Here is a 20921-nt window from a genome sequence, read left to right as displayed (position 1 = left end):
TCTACCACTTCTGAAACCACACTGCTCTTCCCCAATCTGATGCTCTGTACATGCCTTCACCCTCTCAGTCAATACCCTCCCATATAATTTACCAGGAATACTCAACAAACTTATACCTCTGTAATTTGAGCACTCACTCATATCCCCTTTGCCTTTGTACAATGGCACTATGCAAGCATTCTGCCAATCCTCAGGCACCTCACCATGAATCATACATACATTAAATAACCTTACCAACCAGTCAACAATACAGTCACCCCCTTTTTTAATAAATTCCACTGCAATACCATCCAAACCTGCTGCCTTGCCGGCTTTCGTCTTCTGCAAAGCTTTTACTTCCTCTTTTACTACCTCTTCTACCAGTAAATATGGACTAGAAATTGGATATCATACAATGGAACCATTATATTTCAACTAATTTTTCTTGATGCAGGTACAGTACCTCAAAAGATTTGATAGAAACTGAACCAGCCCTGTAAAATATTTTATAGTTTTCCTCTATATATTGTAACTCACCAACTTTATAACTACCTGAATTTGATGTACATTATTTCTGTTGCAATGGTAGAATATGTTAGTACGAAGATTGCAGTGAAATGAAGCATAACTTTTATAATTTTACATCCTAGGTAAGTAAATTTTTCAGTACACCATTCATTAGAATATTTAAGAGAAGACAGACATTTAAAAAATGGATTGCAAATAGTGACAATAAAATTTTGTCAGTGAAATATATAATGTGTTAAGAATTCCTGCTTAGCTCTTTTTGTAATTTCCAAATGGTTTTAGGGATCTTTACAAGATAGCATCAGGATCAAATAATCATACATTTGTAATGATAATAACTTTTTAAGGTGAAACATCTCTCTTAACAAAGGTGCATCCCACAGCAGTGAAATGAAGCATAACTCATGATTTTACATTTTGTATAAGTAATATTTCTAGTACAGTATGCACTAGAATATTAAGGTAAGCAAACATTTAAAAAACAAATTTTGATTAAAGTTGAAAATGGTGACAATAAAATTCTTACAATATCATATATTTCGTACATAAAATTTTATGTATGAAATATGTGATATGGTAAGAATTCTTGAATTGGTGTTTTTGTAATTTCAAAATGGATTTGGGGATCTTTGGTACATGGTGACATCAAGATCAAAAAATCTGTATATGTACATTTTCAAAGATAGGAAAAGATAGGAATTTTATGAGATGAAATATCTTTCTTATCAAAGTGCAGCCCACATCAATATGTATTCAGTATTTCATTTATATATTTCAAGGTGTCTTGATGAAATATAATGGAAAGGAAATTGGATAATGATGAACGAAAAATGCAAAAGTTATGATAATTTGTTGATGAGTTACATTGTACTATGATATGACCTCTATGATTAGGATTTCTAAAGTTCAGAAACTTCTAAAATATGTATATTTTCAGGACTTAGGACCTAATTCCAAATCTTGGAAAATTCTTGTTAGATCAAAGAATTTGGATTGCCTGTGAGCAACATCCTGTCCAGTCTTGAGAGCTTTGTTATAGTACATCATATATATGTACTTTCCCTTTTCTTTCTTTAATACTATTCGCAATTTCCTGCATTAGCAAGGTAGCGTTAAAAACAGAGGACTGGACCTTTGAGGGAATATCCTCACCTGGCCCCCTTCTCTGTTCCTTCTTTTGGAAAATTTAAAAAAAATGAGAGGGGAGGATTTCCAGCCCCAGCTCCCCCTATATATGTACTATATATGTTAATGTTTCTACTGGAAACTGAAAATTGCAAATTTAATTAGTTGTGGTATGTTAGTATTCAGAAAATTAATCAGATGGATTTAAATTTAGACTTCTAGAAATTACTAGATTGCACTTGTTTTACTTAGAAAATTCGAAATTTTTATTGGGGAATCCCTAGACCCCTTCTCCCTCACAATATCAGAGAATCTTTTGCTTTGGAAAACTCAAGAGCTCTGAAGTAAGGATTTTCAGTACTCTTGCCTTTATTACTGTATGTAGGTCATTGTCTAGGATCATATGTAATTATCATTCTTGAACACATAGAAATGTATCTAAGCTTTTGCAAAGCCTTTTGACAGAGATACAAATAAATATATCATTCCCTTACTCCCAGCAACCAAGTATGAAATGATGAAGGCCCTATCTTGCAAGCAGCCTGAACTAAGAGTCTACGAGAGGGAGCTTCTGCCTATAAGGTTTGCTGAACACATTTTTTTTCAGGATTAGTAAAAAAGAAATATTTTTCCATTATTTTTTCAGATTTCTAATTCATTTGCTTCATTGTTCTTTTTTCCCTATAGTGTATGTTTACAAAGGCAACTTCTTTTCACTCTTTTTTTCCTGGTGCCACCTGCTTCACATACTTCATAGGCAAAATTTTCTGTCAGATGTTTTAAGTTCTGCTACTTGGTCTTAGTGCATTTGAAATTCTTGAGATTACTGGCACACATTAGGGGAAGATTCTGGAAATAGCATTTTCTTGTGAATGCAAAAAAGTTTTAATCATGTACTATACCTAAATGAAATGAAAATTTTGTGAGTGCTGTGTTTTGGGTTACCAAAAAAAAGATTGGGAATTTGGAAAAAATGCTTTATAGTGGACGCACCCTTTACACTTAGTAGAGAATGATTTACACTAGTGCCACATTATTTGGAGCATTATTCTCTGTTATGCAACAAAGAATAAGTGCTGGAGAGGTTGTGAAAATCAGGGACAATGTAGGGTTGCTTATTTTTAAAGTAAGTGAAACACTTTTAGAAATCAGCAGAACCAATGAAACCCCCACCTAACTTTCCTTAGTCACCAAGGTTTATTTTTATCATCAGTATAGTACTGAAATATATCAAACAAATATGATTTTAACATTGCACCAGTTGCAAAAAATATTAAACGTAACTAGCAACAATGACTCGTGGCCTCACAGCCTCTCCATGAGGAGTCATTCCACACAGTTCCCAGAATTTTGCTGCATTAATGTTGCTGTACACTACAATATTTCTACTGGAAATCTTGGCTGCAAGAGAAAATTAGGTGAGGTCTTAACCCTTAAAATCCTGTCTTCCCTCACAAGTCTTGCAACAGAGACCTGTCATACCACAAAGGCTTTATCGTGAATTGCACTCATTCCTCTGGCTCTAAAAAGTCTCATGTAGAGCTGTGACGGGCAAGTAATATAAACAATGCACCACTGTCTTGGGCTGACAATGAAAGATTTTTAGCCAAGAGGTTGAGGAGACATGGCTTCCTAACAGTATTATGTGGGTTTTTTACAAGTGAAAGGTGACACTCTGTGGTTGCTGATTAAGATGCTTCACAAATGTATTAGTGAATTTTCTTTTATATGTATAGTTACTAACATGGCATGGGCAAAACATGTCCCAATCAAGGCCATATCAAGTGACAAAGAAATAACAGAAAGAAAGTAGGAATTAATCAGGGCTCTGGAAATAAGTGTAGACCTGACTCTTAAAGGAAAAATGGTTCTGTGTCAAAGGAAAGAGAAAAGAAGGAAGAGAATTCCACAGCTTAGCAGTTTGAGGGATGAAGGAGGCATCATAAGTCAATCCTCAAGTGTCCATTCTCTACACAGAAACTGTGGGAAACAGCAGCCAAAGGTGTGCCAAAGGTCCAGACCTTGGTGGTGGGGTTACATGCAGACAGCTATGAAAGCAATGGCCATAATAATAACTTTAGAGCGAGAGAGAGAAGCAACATAACAGTATATGAAGAGGGAAGGTTGAAAAGAGGTGATGCCAGGAGAATTAACAAGACGGAAGGCTCTTGATTGTACTCTTGTTAATAGTGAGGTGGAGAATGAACCAACCCTGATGTGTGAGCAGTATCCATACTTGGGCAAATGAAGCCTGTATAGATGAATATGAAATAGCTGTTTACAAGAAAAATACTTATAGCATCTAAACAAGCTAACCAATTTTAAGGAAGCAGACTTTGTAATGTTGATTATGTGGGGTTTTCAGGACAAAGTGGAGGACATGGTTATGCCCAGTATGTTTATGTTATCACAGGGTTGAATTGTTGTGTTTTAAAATTGAACAGAAGGAAACAAATGATCCTTAGAAAGAGATGTAGGTAGAAATTGCACTGTACCACTATTGAATTTAACAAGGTTTCTTCTTACCCTCTCTAAAATGCTGCACGGGTCCAAATTGAGAGAGGAAATATGATCAGTAAAAGAAGGTGAATGAGTATAAAGGTGAGTTGAAATATGCATGGTGGACTCGTCAGCATAAGGGTGAACAGGGTTAGAGGCAGAAGAGAGACTACATGTTGAGAAAAAGAAAATATGCAACAGGACAGAAGTCTCAGGAACATCACTATTGAAAGGATAGGAGTTGGAGGTTGCTCCATTGGAGCATCCTGAGAGGAAAGTGTGCATTAGAGAAGAGAGAAAAGCAGTGAAACTGGAGATGTTGAGGGTGATGACAAAAAATTCACCACAATCCCCAGGAGGAGAGCCAGAGATGAGTCACATAGGAAAGAAGTTTGTTGGTAGATGGCACTGCAAAATCCATATTGGTGATCTGCATGAAGGTAATGAGATTCTAAGTGTTTGAGAAAATGAAAGTTTAGGAGAGTTTCAAAGACTGCAGAGTGAGACCAATGAGTTGATAGAGGATGAAAATGAACTCCTTTCTTTGGGATGAGCTATATCAAGGCATACATGCAAGTGGAAGGGCTTACAAGCAGGAGGAAGTCTGGATTTTTAGACAGAGGTGAAATAGGTGAGCAAGGATTGGTGCTAGAGGTGCATTCCCTTAGACCCCAAAGAGTTGTCATCTGAACGATACAGCTTGTCAGCTGAAAGCTGGGAGAGTACCTTGAAGACCCTGTGTGAGGAGAATATAGGAAATGGTGTAGGTTCATTGTGAGGAGAAGGGGGTAAAGGATTAGTTGAATCATCCATAACTGAATAAGAGGAAAACAAGGTACCAAACCAAAAAAGAGCAACTGTTTCAGTTGGAGAATTAGCAACAGATTGATCAGGTCAGAAAAGAGAAGGAAAGGGTTGGAAAGCTTTTGGTTAAGAGCCAAAAAGATTAGTCAGTAGAGGACAAATCAGCATACTTTCTCCTTATAAAAGTGTGCTTTGCTCTCCAAAGAACAGCTTTGTAATGGTTCTGAGTAGAAATGAAAGCGGAATGAGTTTAAGGAGATGGTACATTTTCTAGTCTGGTACATACCATCCCTGATGTAATGAGCATCAGAGCAGGAGCAATCAAACTACAGCTGAAGAGGAAAATATTTAGAAAGTTGAGTGAAGGATTATCCCAGCCAAGGTAACCTCTTATGTGTGTACAGCACATGAGGTACACCAGAAAAGCACTACCCATCCAAGGGAAAGCCAGTAAAGAAGCTGTGCAAGAATAATCTTTGAGTTCTCTCTAAGGTGCCAACATTGGCATTTCAGTAGGGGCTAAAGGATAGGGATTTCCATTTAGAATTTACAGAAATGATTATTATGGTGTATGAAAAGTGGAGTGGGGGTTTTAAAGGTAAGAAATAGGTTGTTGTGTTACAAGAGTGGTTGTGATGGTAGGGACCCTGGGTAGAATATTTAATTGGTTGTTCCAGATCATTGAGGAGAAAAAAAGAAAAAATTTTGGCTCCACCAAGATCATCCTGGTTAAAACCTAACTAATTCTTGTGGTGTACATTGAAATCTTGTGCACAGATGACAAGAGAGCAGAGCTTTATGGCAACAAATCAAATAGTCAAAACTTTGTACATAGTTGGAGAAACCTGGGGGGAAGTAAACAAAACACAGAAGAAAAGTGATGGAGGGTAGAGAGATTTAGAGCCAAATGACATCAAAGTAAATGAAACACAGAAACAAGGTGATAGAGGGTAGAGAGATTTAGAGCCAAATGGCATCAAGGTCCACAAGGTGAGCAGTAGGTGATTTTATGCTACAGTAGGAATGAACTCCACCCTTGGTGTGGAAAGAAGGATAAGAGATCATAGTTGGAGAGCTGTTGGTGCAAAGCAGAAGCAGCCTAGGACTTTTGAATTTTGGAGGGAAGAGGAAGATCAGGGGAGGAGGTAAGCAGGTGCTGTTCAACAGAAGAAAGGTTAGAATTAAGACCATGAAGTTGCAGAAATGGATGGAAAAAGAACCATGGAAAATTTGGAAATGAGGTGAATCCCTTTTGACTAGGGGCAAATGAACAGTCAAGTGGACTGTGGACTGACTGGTCCACAGACTGATGTGACCAGGATTCCGACCTATGTGTATTCAGTCCCAGTCAGCCCATCATGGTCAGGAATGCTAACCACTTCACCATAGAGGTCTTTGTATAGATGTTAAGTGTTTGTGATTGCTAGGCAGGCAGTGATTGTTTTAAGTGCTTACTTTTATGTGGTTTGAAGTTTATGATATTTGCTTTTGATTGGATGGATGACCAGGCACATGAGGTGTAGTTTAGTTGGAGCAGATGAAGTCTTTTAGAGGTTAGTCATGGATTGTTTTTCTTGTCCAAATCTGGTGCCAGTTAGTGTTTTAAGTGCATATTGTCTGTTACTTTTGTTTTGATGATTTTGGTGTGGGGAGTCAATGCATGTGTGTGTCATATGTGATGCCTAGAATTTTATTGAGTTTGAGTAATTCAGCATGCAGAGTTACAGGGGGATGCAGATTGGATATATATCTGTGTGGGGTTAAAAGGGTTACTGGAGATTTCTTTGGAGATGCAGACATTCTGTTCTTTGTGAGCCGCTATTCCAGATTGTGTAATGTTCTGTTGCATGTTTGTGTTTCTCGTATCTGCATGAATTGTAAGAGTACCTTCTTACTGTGGTGTGGGAGTTAACAGATTGTCATGGAAAAAGATACTGAAGAGTGTTTGAGGTAAAGGTGCTCCCTAGGGGCTCCATGTAGAACTGAGGTGAAGCCTTTGTGAATGACTGGCTTGGTAGCCTGCTGTGAAGTTGACCAGCCACTTTTTGTCTTTGTTATGGAAGGTGTTGTCAAGTCTCTTGTTTGGGTTATATTGGGGGGACAGTGCCAAATGCTTTGTTGATGTCTGTTGCCACTAATTTTGTGCAGGACAGGAGCTATAGCTAGTTGAAGCCATTTAGGGATTTTTTTTTTTTAAGTCCGAGTGTAGTGTGGTCGTGGAGTGATTGGATTTAAAGTCATGTTTTTTGAATGAGGGTGAATTGTTTTGCTTGATTCTGTTGTGGATCATTTTTCAAAGAGTTTGGATGCTGAAGACAGAAGTGGCATATGGTAGTTAGAAGAAGGGGAGTTGGATTGTTTGGAGTGTTTTAGGACTGGTACTATGTTGTCAAGTTTCCTGATGTTTTCAAAGAATTTTATGTTCCCAGGAGTGGTTGAAGATATCTACAAGTGCTTGAATTGCGACTGAAAGTGCTTTATGAGAAAGTTTGATATGTCAAGGGCCTGTTGCAGGAGACTTCTTTAAAGTTTTAGTTGCATTGCTTTTATCACTGGAAGCGGGAAGCAAATAGATGCAGAAATTTGTGTGAGAATATAAGCAAGGTAGAGATCTGAGGTCAGGAGAGTATGAAACAGATGTTAGATGAGGAAGACATTACAGAAGAAGAGGCAGAACGGACAATAAGGCTCTTTAGAACTGGAAAACTGGAAGGGATAAATGGAGTGTTAAGTGACATGGAGAAGAATAGTGGTGATGCTGTTGAATGACTTTTAAGCATTGTTTATGATACCATAGAGTTTAATGCTACCATAGAATATTTGGTTGTGTACCTGGTGATTAGGTAAAGGCAGCAAATTTTTTGTATAAATAGAGGAGAATTTATTGTGAGAATCATGGAATGATTCTTGATATAGTTGATATAGTTAGTAAAATATGTGACATGATTGTGATTGATTGTGTCAAAATGATTATTCAGCTTCTAAATGAAGAAAAGCTAAATATTTGTAAGTTGCATGTGTGTGTGAGTGATGCCTCAATAAGTATGGAATTTATGCAGGTGGCACATGGGTACTCAACAGCGAGTGGAGAACATTGTGGTGGACCTGGATGCTGGATTCTCTGTGGGAGGTGATGATTCCTTTCAAGCTGATAATGGTGAACATGGTTATGACAATTACTTCCCAGTCATGAATGTAAGTGATGGCCTCTCTTGTTTTAGGAAGTATTTGTTTACTACTCCATCTTAATGAATGAAATTGACAATCTCTTCATCTCAGAATGTGAACGAAAATTTTTTAGTTGAAAATGAATATCTGCACACGACACAGTTAAGATATTTTCTTATTCAGTATTCCTTCTAACTTCTGTGCTTGATTCTAAAACTGTTACTGCTCCACCTTCCTAGGCATTGTTTGTTGCCCATGGTCCAGATTTTCGCCGAAATTTAGAAGTTGAAGCCTTCCAAAATATTGAACTCTACAACCTTATGTGTCATCTTTTGGATGTTAAGCCAGCACCTAACAATGGCACATGGGGTGCCCTGCATCACTTACTTAATAATGCACCTCCATCGCCTCTTGCTCCATATGTAAGTTATCTGAATTCTTCTAGTTTCAAGCTTAACTGAGAAAGGTAGGTTTTATATAAAGATATTATCACTGTAAAGTTTTATTAGACCTCATACCTTTGAGTGTTAGTGTTAGGCATTGCTGGACCCCACATGCATGTGACTGCATCACAGGAAGGAATCACCTTCATTGAGGTTGTACTGCCATTTGTGGATGAATATTAGTGGTGTCACTTTGAGGAAATTCTCACCCCAAAGGAGTCTGTTATTTCCTCGCTACTTATTCCAGTGGAGCCTCAAGCTGCAGAGCTCCATAAAGGGTTTCTGGGGTTACATAATTAAAAGAAATTACTCCTTGTACCATTATTTAGAATCCTCTGAAACTAAATGATGTTCTTTTACTATACTGGTACCCTTATGTTAAGCCATTATTTTCTGTTAATGGTCTTGATAACTTCAAGCTCCCTCATCCTTCTGGGCAAGGCAGGTGGAGCCCACTCTGCTGTCTTTGTGTCTAGCCTCAGTCTTATGACATTTCTTTACTGCACTCTCATATGGTCTTTGTGCTGAAACCCATTATCTGTGTTAGAATTCACACATAGATTCATTGTTGACCTGTACATACCTATCTTGGTGCACCATATTCACTAGGCCTGCAGCTTTCACTCTATAAAGTTCCTTTTCTATCTTCATCTCCCTTTTCTTATGATCATTTTTCATTTTTTCCTGCAACTCATGAAGAATCTTCGTCTTTTTGCCAAAGAGTTCTTGATTTCAAAGGATTACGATACATCACACGTGGAACCAGTATCATTTGCCATATCTTTCAGTCAACTATTCAAGGCAGAAGTATCTCCTACTTTAGGACAGAATGTATTACTCTTTGCACTACTGTCCACTACCACAACATAAAGAGCACTACTATAGGTGCCAGCCTCTCTTACTCTAGTGTAGAATTCATTACTAGTGGCTACTGCTAGTACCAGCACCGTCTACCAGAGCTCATGACACATCACTCTTAGCATTATTACCTCTGACTCAAACTGTTTTCTACTTATTTCATCATTCTCAATGAAGCTATCTTGCTTCTGCATCCATTTCACCACTTTAGGATATTTTAGAATCAGTAAATTTTTCACAAATGTTTGTCAGACTAACCAACTTTACTACTTATTTTAAGAAACTAGCATCTTTTGAAACATTGAGTTCTCTCAACTGCACACTCTTTCACTTGAGAAATCCCAGTGCACAAGTTCTGAACCAATTGTAATATTTTTTCCTTCCATTATCCTTTCAAGATCTACTCTTACATTCAGCAATGTGTTTTGCACTCATTTCCAAATGCAAAAGATGTTTCAGCTTTATTTTAAGGCATGTTAACAATAATTCTTCAGTAGAAAATATGCTAAAATGAAAAGCACAAGCCTTACCACAAGTGTTGAAATCTGTGCCTGCTATTTTGTCTCTTATGATATATTTCAGCCTTATTTTAAGGCATGTTAATAATAATTCTGAAGTAGAAAATATGCTTGAACAAAAAGCACAAGCCTTATCACAACTCTTCAGATTTGTCCATGCTTTTTTGGCTCTTGTTAGTTGGTACTCTGTTCTTTAAGGTGCATGACCATATGGGTTTTTGATCACTTAGGTTTACTTGGGTAGACTTCAGGACACAGACTGACGCCTTTGTGTCTAGATCACTGCTGTTAAGTTGGTATCTCTGCATGATTTTCTTGACTGTAAAGGCACATAACACTGGCTGATTACCTCATATGATGTCTAGGCAGTTCTTTAAGGCTTAGACAGAGAGACCACTAACAACATTTTCTGGCAGGGAATTTCATTTATCAGCAATCCTCCAAGGGAATATTTATTTTTCTCTTTAAGTCTATACCATATCTTGTATTTTTTTAGAGTGTGACCTCTGATGACTTCAGTCTTTTAATTTCATTACATCACCTAATTCTTTTTCATAATAGTTATTCAACATACATATGTCTTTCTTACGTCACCCTTTTTTGTCTTTATGCCAAGGTTGGGTACTTGAGTCTTTTCATCCTCTTCGTGTAAGTCAAACATTTTAGGGTGTCATTTTGTCGAGGAACCCTTCTCAGTACATTTTCATAAGTTATTGTATTGTTCATCTTGTAGAGGTACCAAACAGTATGGGCATACTTAAAACTGGGTCTCTCATTAATTTTAAAAGCAAGAAATTATATTCACCCAAGTTTTGGGGTATGCTCTCTTGATAGTTCCAGTTATCTTGTTAGCAGTGTCAACTTTGGTGTCAGTATGCACTCCAAAAGACAGTTGAAGCCCACTTACACTCAAGTGTCCTTCCCAACACAACAGTCTAGAGTATATACCTCTTAATCTTGTAATCTGTTTTACTAGTAATGTGGATAAACTTGTGTTACCATTGTGTTTCCTTCAGAAGGTACTCTGCATTTGTTACTCCATGTGAAGCATTTATGTCATTCTGTAATTTAATGATGTATCATGATATGGTACATTGTGGATGACCTGTGTATCATGAGCAGAGATAAGAATATTAACAATTCCAGGTTAATCATTAATTCATAATGAAGTACCTATAGGATAGAGCCAAATACATTCCCTTGTGGTGTACCGCTTGTGACTTTTTGTCATTCAGAAATGCAGTCATTCATTACAACTCTTAATACTCTCTTTGATAAGAAGGGTCTAAAACCTTTGCCTGTGATTTATTAGTAAAGTTTTAATACATAGCTCATGAAGTAGGTTTTGCTTTATCCCCCAGCCCCCCATTCAAAAGCAACAATGCTTCTGCAATAAAAAAAATTTGATTCATTCAGGATGATACTGTTCCTGCAAAATGGCTCAAAATGTAATGAAGGTGTAGGCTTTGACATTGCTGTTCGAGAAGAATCTAATTTAGCAAAACTATCAAGAGTATTTTACATATTTTCTGCAGAACTGTTTGACATTCATGCTACTGCACTTTAATTGATTAGATTGTCCCCAGTAAAGATCTACTATCTACTGTACAGTACTCTGCTACTGCACTTTAATTGATTAGATTGTCCCCAGTAAAGATCTACTACCTACTGTACAGTACTCTGATTCCCAGAGTGCACCTCAAGCCTTGTCACTCTATGTATCCCATAGTTTAAAAAGTCTAAGGCTGTTTTGATTTTGTTGGTATTTTGGATATGTTGGTATCAGCAGTAACAAAATAACAGATGTTGAGGCTAAAGCATCTCTATGTAACAATCTGTATGAGATAGTTATACCCACAGTTATTTTATGAAGAGAATGAAAAATATTGTTGGGTGTAAGTGGCATACTAGATAGGACCTGGAAGCCCAAAAGAATAACAAATTATGGAGGATAAAGAGAGGTATCAAAGTGCAGCATTCCTCTTTCAATAAGAACTGCCATTTTAAGACAATGCATTGTCAACTGACTATTGGTTGCACTATGCTGACCCATGGTCACTCATTGAAGAGGAGACCTGCCCCAATATGGCACCTGTATTACAATATTAGCATGGAACACAGGCTAATGGAACACAAAAATTATAGGAGTCACAGAGTCAAATATGAATTGAATGATAACAATTGAAGAAAGAAAAGTACTGGAGAATTTTTAAACAATTTCAGTGTAGATAGACTGAAGAATTATCTTAAAGGAATCCAAAATGCAAAATTTCGTGTAGATAGTTTTAAGGTTTTATATCTTTCAAGAGAAGTCAAATTATATGATTCTTTGTAAGTAGTTTAAGTTTTTAGATATCATTCTCATGCTAAAAAAATGCTAGATAACCATTAGGTTATGCTGCTTTACAAATTCTAAATAATCAAATCAAATCAAATCCTTCTCTGCAAAATACAACTAAAGTCCACATTTATCAAAAAATAATTTATTTATCCCAAGCAGTTTGCCAACCCCTTGCCAAACCAGAATATGATGCCAGGGTCCCATAAGGAGCTGCCCCAACATGGAGGCTGACTTAACCTCATATGTAAACAATGACTCAACTGACCACCACCACTCGTGTAATGATCCATTCTTCTCTCTTTTCTCTTTTTACTTTTTGTTCACTGTTATTTAGGTAAGTTATGGATCGTTCTAATGTTAAGATGTGCTGTCTGAATGAGTGCTATGTATTATGAATTATAGATAAAGATTTGAATGATACTATACACTGTTTTTGATGAGTGTTTATTGATTAGCTGTACGGGGCTGCTTACTGTCCCTTTAAATCTAGCCCTTATTTTTATTTTTATTTTACTGTTTGGTCTTCATTTTGAGTATATGGTATGTATTATGATGCATAAATGAAGATATATGATAATAAGATATATGTTACTAGACTCTTCCTACTTTTGGTTACACTGCATGTGAAAAGTCATCTTTGGCATAGCCTATACCACAAACGTTTGACTATTTCCACCCTTTCAACTTTTGTCTTATTGCTCTACGTCCTACTGTTTTCAAAGTCTTCAAGTATCTCTTGAAAACTCATTTTTGTAAATATTGTGAATCTCACTCCTCTCTCTGATCATCATTATAGCTTCCACTAGATGAGACATATCCATGAAATCCTATCTAGTGTTACTCGTACCAGTTATCCTATTTGAAGAATTTGTGTGTATCATATGTCATAACCCATGATAGCTTTGGGTTCTGATCTTAGATCTAAGCTCCTCTCTTTGGATTTCTTCCCTCACGTAGCCCTCTCATATCTGCCTTTCTCTCTTGCCAGAATGTGTCCATAACTGTTCATGAATTGCCTTTTCCAGTTCATACCTACAGTGGCATTCCTTGAAGTTCTGTCATGTCTACTACACTCTCTCATTTATTTTAGTAATTGTCTTACTTCAACAAATAACCAAATGCTCCTATATGTCTTATTCAATCTACTTCTCCTATCATCATAACTGCCTCTGTAAACTTAAATTTCGATGGGTCTTTCCAGAAGAGCAGATGCAGTATACTCAAGTTAAACCCCTTTAAAAACGTATTTCTTCCCACTTCTGTTTGTAAAACCCCCTCACAACTTTCCTATCTCCTTTGATGGCTATATGATTAAACCACTCAACACATTAAACATGCTTTGTATCACCATAACATCTAATCTTTCTTGGAAATCTCACATTTCAATAGTGTCTACCTTGGAGAAACTAGGTATCGTGTTCAGATACCCAAAATTCTTCTCTTCTGAACAATTGCCACAGTTATATGAAGGTTCAATTCATTCTTTTGTGGAGTAGTGTTGTCTCATCTGGCAAGATGTTAGCTCTACAGACATTATTTTTCATACTTCTTTGCTGTTTCCTATGTTAGAGGAAGTACCAGGAAAAGAGGAAAAAAAATGCCTCATTCTTTTGCACCCATTTTCTGTCAAGTCTAATGCAATGACACCATAACCCCCCATTCCCAATCATGGTTTCTCTCAGCTGCTTCATATTCCTTGGTTCAGTCCATGGCCAGCACATTGCCCAATGCATACCAAATCACTCCCATGCACACCTTTCTCCCGCCTACATGTTCAGACCCCAGCACTCAAAACCTTTTTCACTTCATCCTTTCATTGCTAGATTAATCCCTCTCTCCTTGTCCCCTCCACTTCTGACACATTCATCCGCTTTGTCAACCTCTCTTCATTCATTTTCTCCATATGTCCAAACCATTTCAGCTTTCTCAACCATACTCTCTTATCCCTGTTATTACTTACTTAGTCAACTCATCTAATAATGCATATTGTCCTCAAACATTTCATTGTCCATCACATCCACTGTCTACATATTCTCATCTATAGCCCATGTTTTGCATCCCTACAATATCTTTAGGACTACTGTACCTTCAAACATACCTCTTTTTGTACACATTCATCAGTGCTCCCAGAATCTTTGCCCCCTCACCCATCCTCTGATTCACTTTCTTTTCCATGCTTCCATTAAGTATCATCCACTCCCTGGTATCTAAAACACTTCATTTCCTCTAAGTTTTCTTCATTGAAACTCACATCTCAGCTAACCTGCCCCTTTCCATGGTAAACCTAATAACCTTGCTTTTATTCACATTTACTCTCACCTCCCTCCTTTCACACACACTCCCATATTCAGACTCCAACTTCTTCAGTTTCTTACTCAAATCTGTCACCATTGCTGGGCATCAGCCAACAACCTGTGACTCACTTCCCAGTCCCCCCAATTACACATCTATCCCTCTCTCCAAGACTCTTGCTTTCTCCTCCTTCAGCACCCCATCCATGAAAATGATTAAATAACCATGATGCAATCACACACTCCTGTTGAAACCCTACCTTGAATTAAAACCACTTACAAACCATTGTCTACAAACAGTCTTATCTCAAAACTTTATCCTCTTGGTTCTGTACATCTCTTCTGTAATCAGTTTCTTCTAAGAAGTAACTGTGTGTGTGTCCCTACAGTTAGCTAGACCACATGATACTTAGTGAGCAACTTTGGTGCATGTCTACCTATTTTGTCGAGTGGTACCTTAGTAAGGTGTTGTGGTACTCTCATTGGCTTTGGGAACTGCTCATTCAAGTGAAATAGATTTCAGTATGCCTCCAAATCACTATTAAAAGCATTTATTTTCACTTTGTGTTTAATCTTCCTATCTGCAAGTTTTTCCTTAAACTCTCCTCCTCCTTCGGGGTATGATTTCATGCTTGCTGGACAGACCACAGAGCAGAATAATGTAGGCCTGGAAAACTGAAAAATGTCTTCTCTCTGAGACAGTGCCTACAAGCATTTTTCCTTGCCTACCCTTCTATTTGAAAATCTTTTCTCCTTGTCTACTGATTGCTTTTGGATTGATTCCCATGATCCACAAATTTTATAGGCTATTATTAGTTGGAACTGATTAGGTCAGTCATATCTCTCTAGTGCTGGTTGGCTGGGACTGGGCCTGAAATGGGTGGGCTACTGCTGCTATGGTTGAGTGGTTAATGAAGCGTGAGGAAAGCCAGCCAGTATTTTGAGAAATACTGTACTGAGGGTTGGAAGGTCCTAGCTTTGATTTTCCTAAATATCCTATAATTACCTCTCATGCTCACAGGATGGTGCATCAGAGAGAAAAAGTTTTTCAGTTTTTGAAATCAACTTTTCTATTACTCTTTCCTTACTTCTCTATCCCTTGAGTCCCTTTTTCTGGTTCCATTCAAAGCTTGCCTTTGGCGAGGGCTTTTGTCCATGACTGAGGCCTTGAAATTGATTTCATAGAAAAGATACATACCATTCTAGTCATAGATATGATTGGATGGTTTACATCTGCATGGAAGACTATTTTTTAAGATGAAGTTAACTTCTGTGGCAAATCTTATCCTCTGATCAGTGCATTATTCCTCTCCTCTTTTAACGTTGTAGCAAATCCTTCCTCCATATGTGGGGATACCTTCAGGAAATGAGCTAAAGAAACGTCTGATGGAGGCACAGTGTGAGGGCGATACTCCAGAGTTAGATAAATGGATAGATGTCCTGAAGGACACTCACAAGAAGGTGTCTGGTTTTATAGCTACACATCTCCCATGGGATATTCCTCAAAACCAGGAGGATTCAAGTATCCTCTTAATACAGCCAGATTTTATAACAGGTAAGTGACAGATAACTTAGAGAGAGAGAGAGAGAGAGAGAGAGAGAGAGAGAGAGAGAGAGAGAGAGAGAGAGTTATGAAAGGTATCTACAAGTACCTACAATGAGATTATGAGATTTTGCCAAAAGGCAGGGCCAGCAGGTATTGTTCATTGCATATTTTGCTTAATGACCATTTTTGTGTGCCTCATCTGCCACACACACATTCCTTTTTCTTGTGAGCATTAGATATTCTCTAGGTTCAATATCAGGGTTAGGAACTTCTGACCCTTGCTTTACCTACCTATTGCCATTCTTTCAACTTGTTAGTAGCTTGCCCTTTCATTTGGGACCTAGACTTCACAGTATTCCACTCAATTATGGTCACCAAACCTGGTCCAAGTTAACGAGAAACTTGAGTGATTTCAGAGAAGAGAGTGAAACTAACCCTTTCAATCAGAAATAAGCTTTATGAGGAAGACTCAAACATAAGTTTCTTCTCTCTAGAAAAGTGGACTCCAAATTGGCCTGATAGAGGTGTTCATGATCTATATATATATATATGGGAGGGTATTGATTGAGAGGGTGAAGGCATGTACAGAGCATCAGATTGGGGAAGAGCAGTTTGGTTTCAGAAGTGGTAGAGGATGTGTGGATCAGGTGTTTGCTTTGAAGAATGTATGTTAGAAATACTTAGAAAAGCAAATGGATTTGTATGTAGCATTTATGGATCTGGAGAAGGCATATGATAGTGTTGATAGAGAGGCTCTGTGGAAGGTATTAAGAATATATGGTGTGGGTGGCAAGTTGTTAGAAGCAGTGAAAAGTTTTTATCGAGGATGTAAGGCATGTGTACGTGTAGGAAGAGAGGAAAGTGATTGGTTCTCAGTGAATGTAGGTTTGTGGCAGGGGTGTGTGATGTCTCCATGGTTGTTTAATTTGTTTATGGATGGGATTGTTAGGGAGGTGAATGCAAGAGTTTTGGAAAGAGGGGCAAGAATGAAGTCTGTTGTGGGTGAGAGAGCTTGGGAAGTGAGTCAGTTGTTGTTTGCTGATGATACAGCGCTGGAGGCTGATTTGGGTGAGAAACTGCAGAAGCTGGTGACTGAGTTTGGTAAAGTGTGTGAAAGAAGAAAGTTAAGAATAAATGTGAATAAGAGCAAGGTTATTAGGTACAGTAGGGTTGAGGGTCAAGTCAATTGGGAGGTAAGTTTGAATGGAGAAAAACTGGAGGAAGTAAAGTGTTTTAAATGTCTGGCAGCGGATGGAACCATGGAAGCAGAAGTGAATCATAGGGTGGGGGAGGGGGCGAAAATCCTGGGAGCCTTGAAGAATGTGTGGAAGTCGAGAACATTATCTCGGGAAGCAAAAATTGGTATGTTTGAAGGAATAGTGGTTCCAACAATGTTGTATGGTTGCGAGGCATGGGCTATGGATAGAGTTGTGCGCAGGAGGGTGGATGTGCTGGAAATGAGATGTTTGAGGACAATGTGTGGTGTGAGATGGTTTGATCGAGTAAGTAATGTAAGGGTAAGAGAGATGTGTGTAAATAAAAAGAGCGTGGTTGAGAGAGCAGAAGAGGGTGTTTTGAAATGGTTTGGGCACATGGAGAGAATGAGTGAGGAAAGATTGACCAAGAGGATATATGTCTCGGAGGTGGAGGGAACGAGGAGAAGTGGGAGACCAAATTGGAGGTGGAAAGATGGAGTGAAAAAGATTTTGAGTGATCGGGGCCTGAACATGCAGGAGGGTGAAAGGCGGGCAAGGAATAGAGTGAATTGGATCGATGTGGTATACCGGGGTTGTCGTGCTGTCAATGGATTGAATCAGGGCATGTTAAGCATCTGGAGTAAACCATGGAAAGTTCTGTGGGGCCTGGATGTGGAAGGGGAGCTGTGGTTTCGGGCATTATTGCATGACAGCTAGAGACTGAGTGTGAACGAACAAGGCCTTTGTTGTCTTTTCCTAGTGCTACCCCACACACATGAGGGGGAGGGGATGGTATTGCATGTGTGGCGAGGTGGCGATGGGAATGAATAAAGGCAGACAGTGTGAATTGTGTGCATGGGTATATATGTATGTGTCTGTGTGTGTATATATAAGTGTACATTGAGATGTATAGGTATGTATATTTGCGTGTGTGGACGTGTGTGTATATACATGTGTATGGGGGTGGGTTGGGCCATTTCTTTCGTCTGTTTCCTTGCTCTACCTCGCAAACGCGGGAGACAGCGACAAAGCAAAATAAAAAGAAATAATAAAATAATATATATATATATATATATATATATATATATATATATATATATATATATATATATATATATATATGAATAAAGGCAGACAGTGTACAGTGTACAATGTAAATATGAATATACATTCTAATGAATGTATATTCATATTTAGGATCTGGAGAAAGCATATAATAGGTTTGATAGAGATGCCTTGGGGAAAGTCTTAGGAATAAACAGTGTGGGAATAAAGCTGTAAGAAGCAGTGAGAAATTTTTGTCAAAGGTGTAAGGCATTTGTATAAGTAGGAAAAGAGGAGAGTGAATAGTTAATAGTTCCAAGTGAAGGTTGGTCTGCGGGGGGGGCGTGTGATGTCAATCATGGTTGTTCAATTTCTTTATGGATGAGGTGGTGAAGAAGGTAAATGCAAGAGTCTTGGAGAGAGGTTCGAGTGTGCAGCCCGTGGGAGTGAGAGGATCTGGGAAGTTAGTTAGTTGTTGATGATACAGAGCTGGTGGCAGATTCGAGTGAAAAGCTGCAGAAGTTGGTGACTGAGTTTGGAAGAGTGTGAGAGGAGAGAGTGGAGAGTAAATGTGAAGAAAACAACAAGATTATTAGGTTTAGCAAAGTTGAGTCCGAATGGGGAAAAATTGGAGGAAGCAAAATGTTTTAGATACCTGGGAGTGGAAGTTTCATAGGGTTGTCTGTGGCAGGAGTGTTTGATTTCAGTCATGGTTGTTCAGTTTGTTAATGGATGAGGTGGTAAGGGAGGTAAATGTGAGTCTTGGAGAGAAGGGTGAGTGTGCAGTCTGTGGGGGATGAGAGGGCCTGGGGAGTGAGCTGGCAGATTTGGATGAGAAACAGAAGATGGTAAGGAGTTTAGAAGTGTGAATGAAAGGATGTAAGGCATGTGTATGAGAAGGAAGAGAGGAGAGTGATTGGTTCCCAGTGAAAGTCGGTGTGCAGTAGGGGTGTGTGATGTCTCCATGAAAGTTTAATTTGTTTATTGATGGGATGTTTTGGGAGGTGAATGCAAGAGTTTTGGAGAGAGAGGTGAGTATGCAGTATGTTTGGGATGAGAGGGCCTGGGAGGTGACTTGGTTGTTGTTTGCTGATGATACAGCGCTGGTGGCTGATTCGAGTGAGCAACTGCAGAAGTTGGTTACTGAGTTTGGAGGTGTTTAAAAGGAGAAAGTTGAGAGTAAATGTGAATAAGAGCAAGGTTATAAGATTCATTGGTTCAATAGGGTTGAGGGGCAAGTTAATTGGGATGGAATGTAAGTTTGAATGGAGAAAAATTGGGGGAAGGGGTGTTTTAGATATCTGGGAGTGGACTTTGCAGCGGATGGAACCATGGAAGCGGAAGTGAGTCGCAGGGTGGAGTAGGGGGTGAAGGTTCTGGGAGCTATGAACAATGTGTGGAAAGAGAGAACATTATCTCAGAGAGCAAAAATTGATATGTTTGAAGGAATGGTGGTTCCAACAATATTATATGGTTGTGGGGCATGGGATATAGATGGGGTTGTGTGGAGGAGGGTGGATGTGTTTGAAGTGAAGTGTTTGGGGACGTGTGGTGTGAGGTGGTTTGATTAAGTAATGAAAGGGTAAGAGAGATGTGTGGTAGTAGAGAGAGTGTGGTTGGGATAGCAGAAGGTTTTGTTGAAATGGTTTGGACATATAGAGAATGAGTGAGGAAAGCTTGACAAAGAGGATATATATATATATATATATATATATATATATATATATATATATATATATATATATATATATATATATATTATCCCTGGGGATAGGGGAGAAAGAATACTTCCCACGTATTCCCTGCGTGTCGTAGAAGGCGACTAAAAGGGGGGGGAGCGGGTGGCTGGAAATCCTCCCCCTCTCGTTTTTTTTAATTTTCCAAAAGAAGGAACAGAGAAGGGGGCCAGGTGAGGATATTCCCTCTAAAGCCCAGTCCTCTGTTCTTAACGCTACCTCGCTAATGCGGGAAATGGCGAATAGTATGAAAAAAAAAAAAAATATATATATATATATATATATATATATATATATATATATATATATATATATATATATTTATTCATGTCGCTGTCTCCCGCGTTAGCGAGGTAGCGCAAGGAAACAGATGAAAGAATATCCCAACCCACCCACATACACATGTATGTACATACACGTCCACACACGCACATATACATACCCATCATCTCATATATATACAAACACAGACATATACACATGTACATGATTCATACTGTCTGCCCTCATTCATTCCCGTTGCCACCCTGTCACACATGAAATAATAACCCCCTCCTTCTGCATGTGTGTGAGGTAGCACTAGGAAAAGACAACAAAGGCCACATTCATTCATACTCAGTCTCTAGCTGTCATGTATAATGCACCGAAACCACAGCTCCCTTTCCACATCCAGGCCCCACAGAACTTTCCATGGTTTACCCCAGACGCTTCACATGCCCTGGTTCAATCCATTGACAGCACATTGACCCCGGTATACCACATCGTTCCAATTCACTCTATTCCTTGCACGCCTTTCACCCTCCTGCATTTTCAGGCCCCAATCACTCAAAATCTTGTTCACTCCA

At 38.5% G+C, this 20921-nt stretch overlaps 1 protein-coding gene across 3 annotated transcripts in view; it reads left to right on the top strand.

Moving 5' to 3' along the window:
- LOC139757368 (venom phosphodiesterase 2-like) overlaps window positions 1–20921 on the top strand; it is a 156099-nt gene that overhangs the window by 60160 nt on the left and 75018 nt on the right. For all 3 annotated transcript variants that reach the window (XM_071677790.1, XM_071677782.1, XM_071677799.1), the window contains exons 8-11: window positions 2133–2214; window positions 7995–8130; window positions 8343–8525; window positions 15884–16109. In XM_071677790.1, coding sequence (XP_071533891.1) covers window positions 2133–2214; window positions 7995–8130; window positions 8343–8525; window positions 15884–16109 — 627 coding nt within the window. The remainder of the gene's footprint in view (window positions 1–2132; window positions 2215–7994; window positions 8131–8342; window positions 8526–15883; window positions 16110–20921) is intronic.

The sequence above is a fragment of the Panulirus ornatus genome, chromosome 2, assembly GCF_036320965.1.
Source record: "Panulirus ornatus isolate Po-2019 chromosome 2, ASM3632096v1, whole genome shotgun sequence".
Lineage (NCBI taxonomy): Eukaryota > Metazoa > Arthropoda > Malacostraca > Decapoda > Palinuridae > Panulirus > Panulirus ornatus.
The sequence above is the reverse complement of the archived record's forward strand: the minus strand, read 5'-3'. Positions and strand labels throughout refer to the sequence as shown.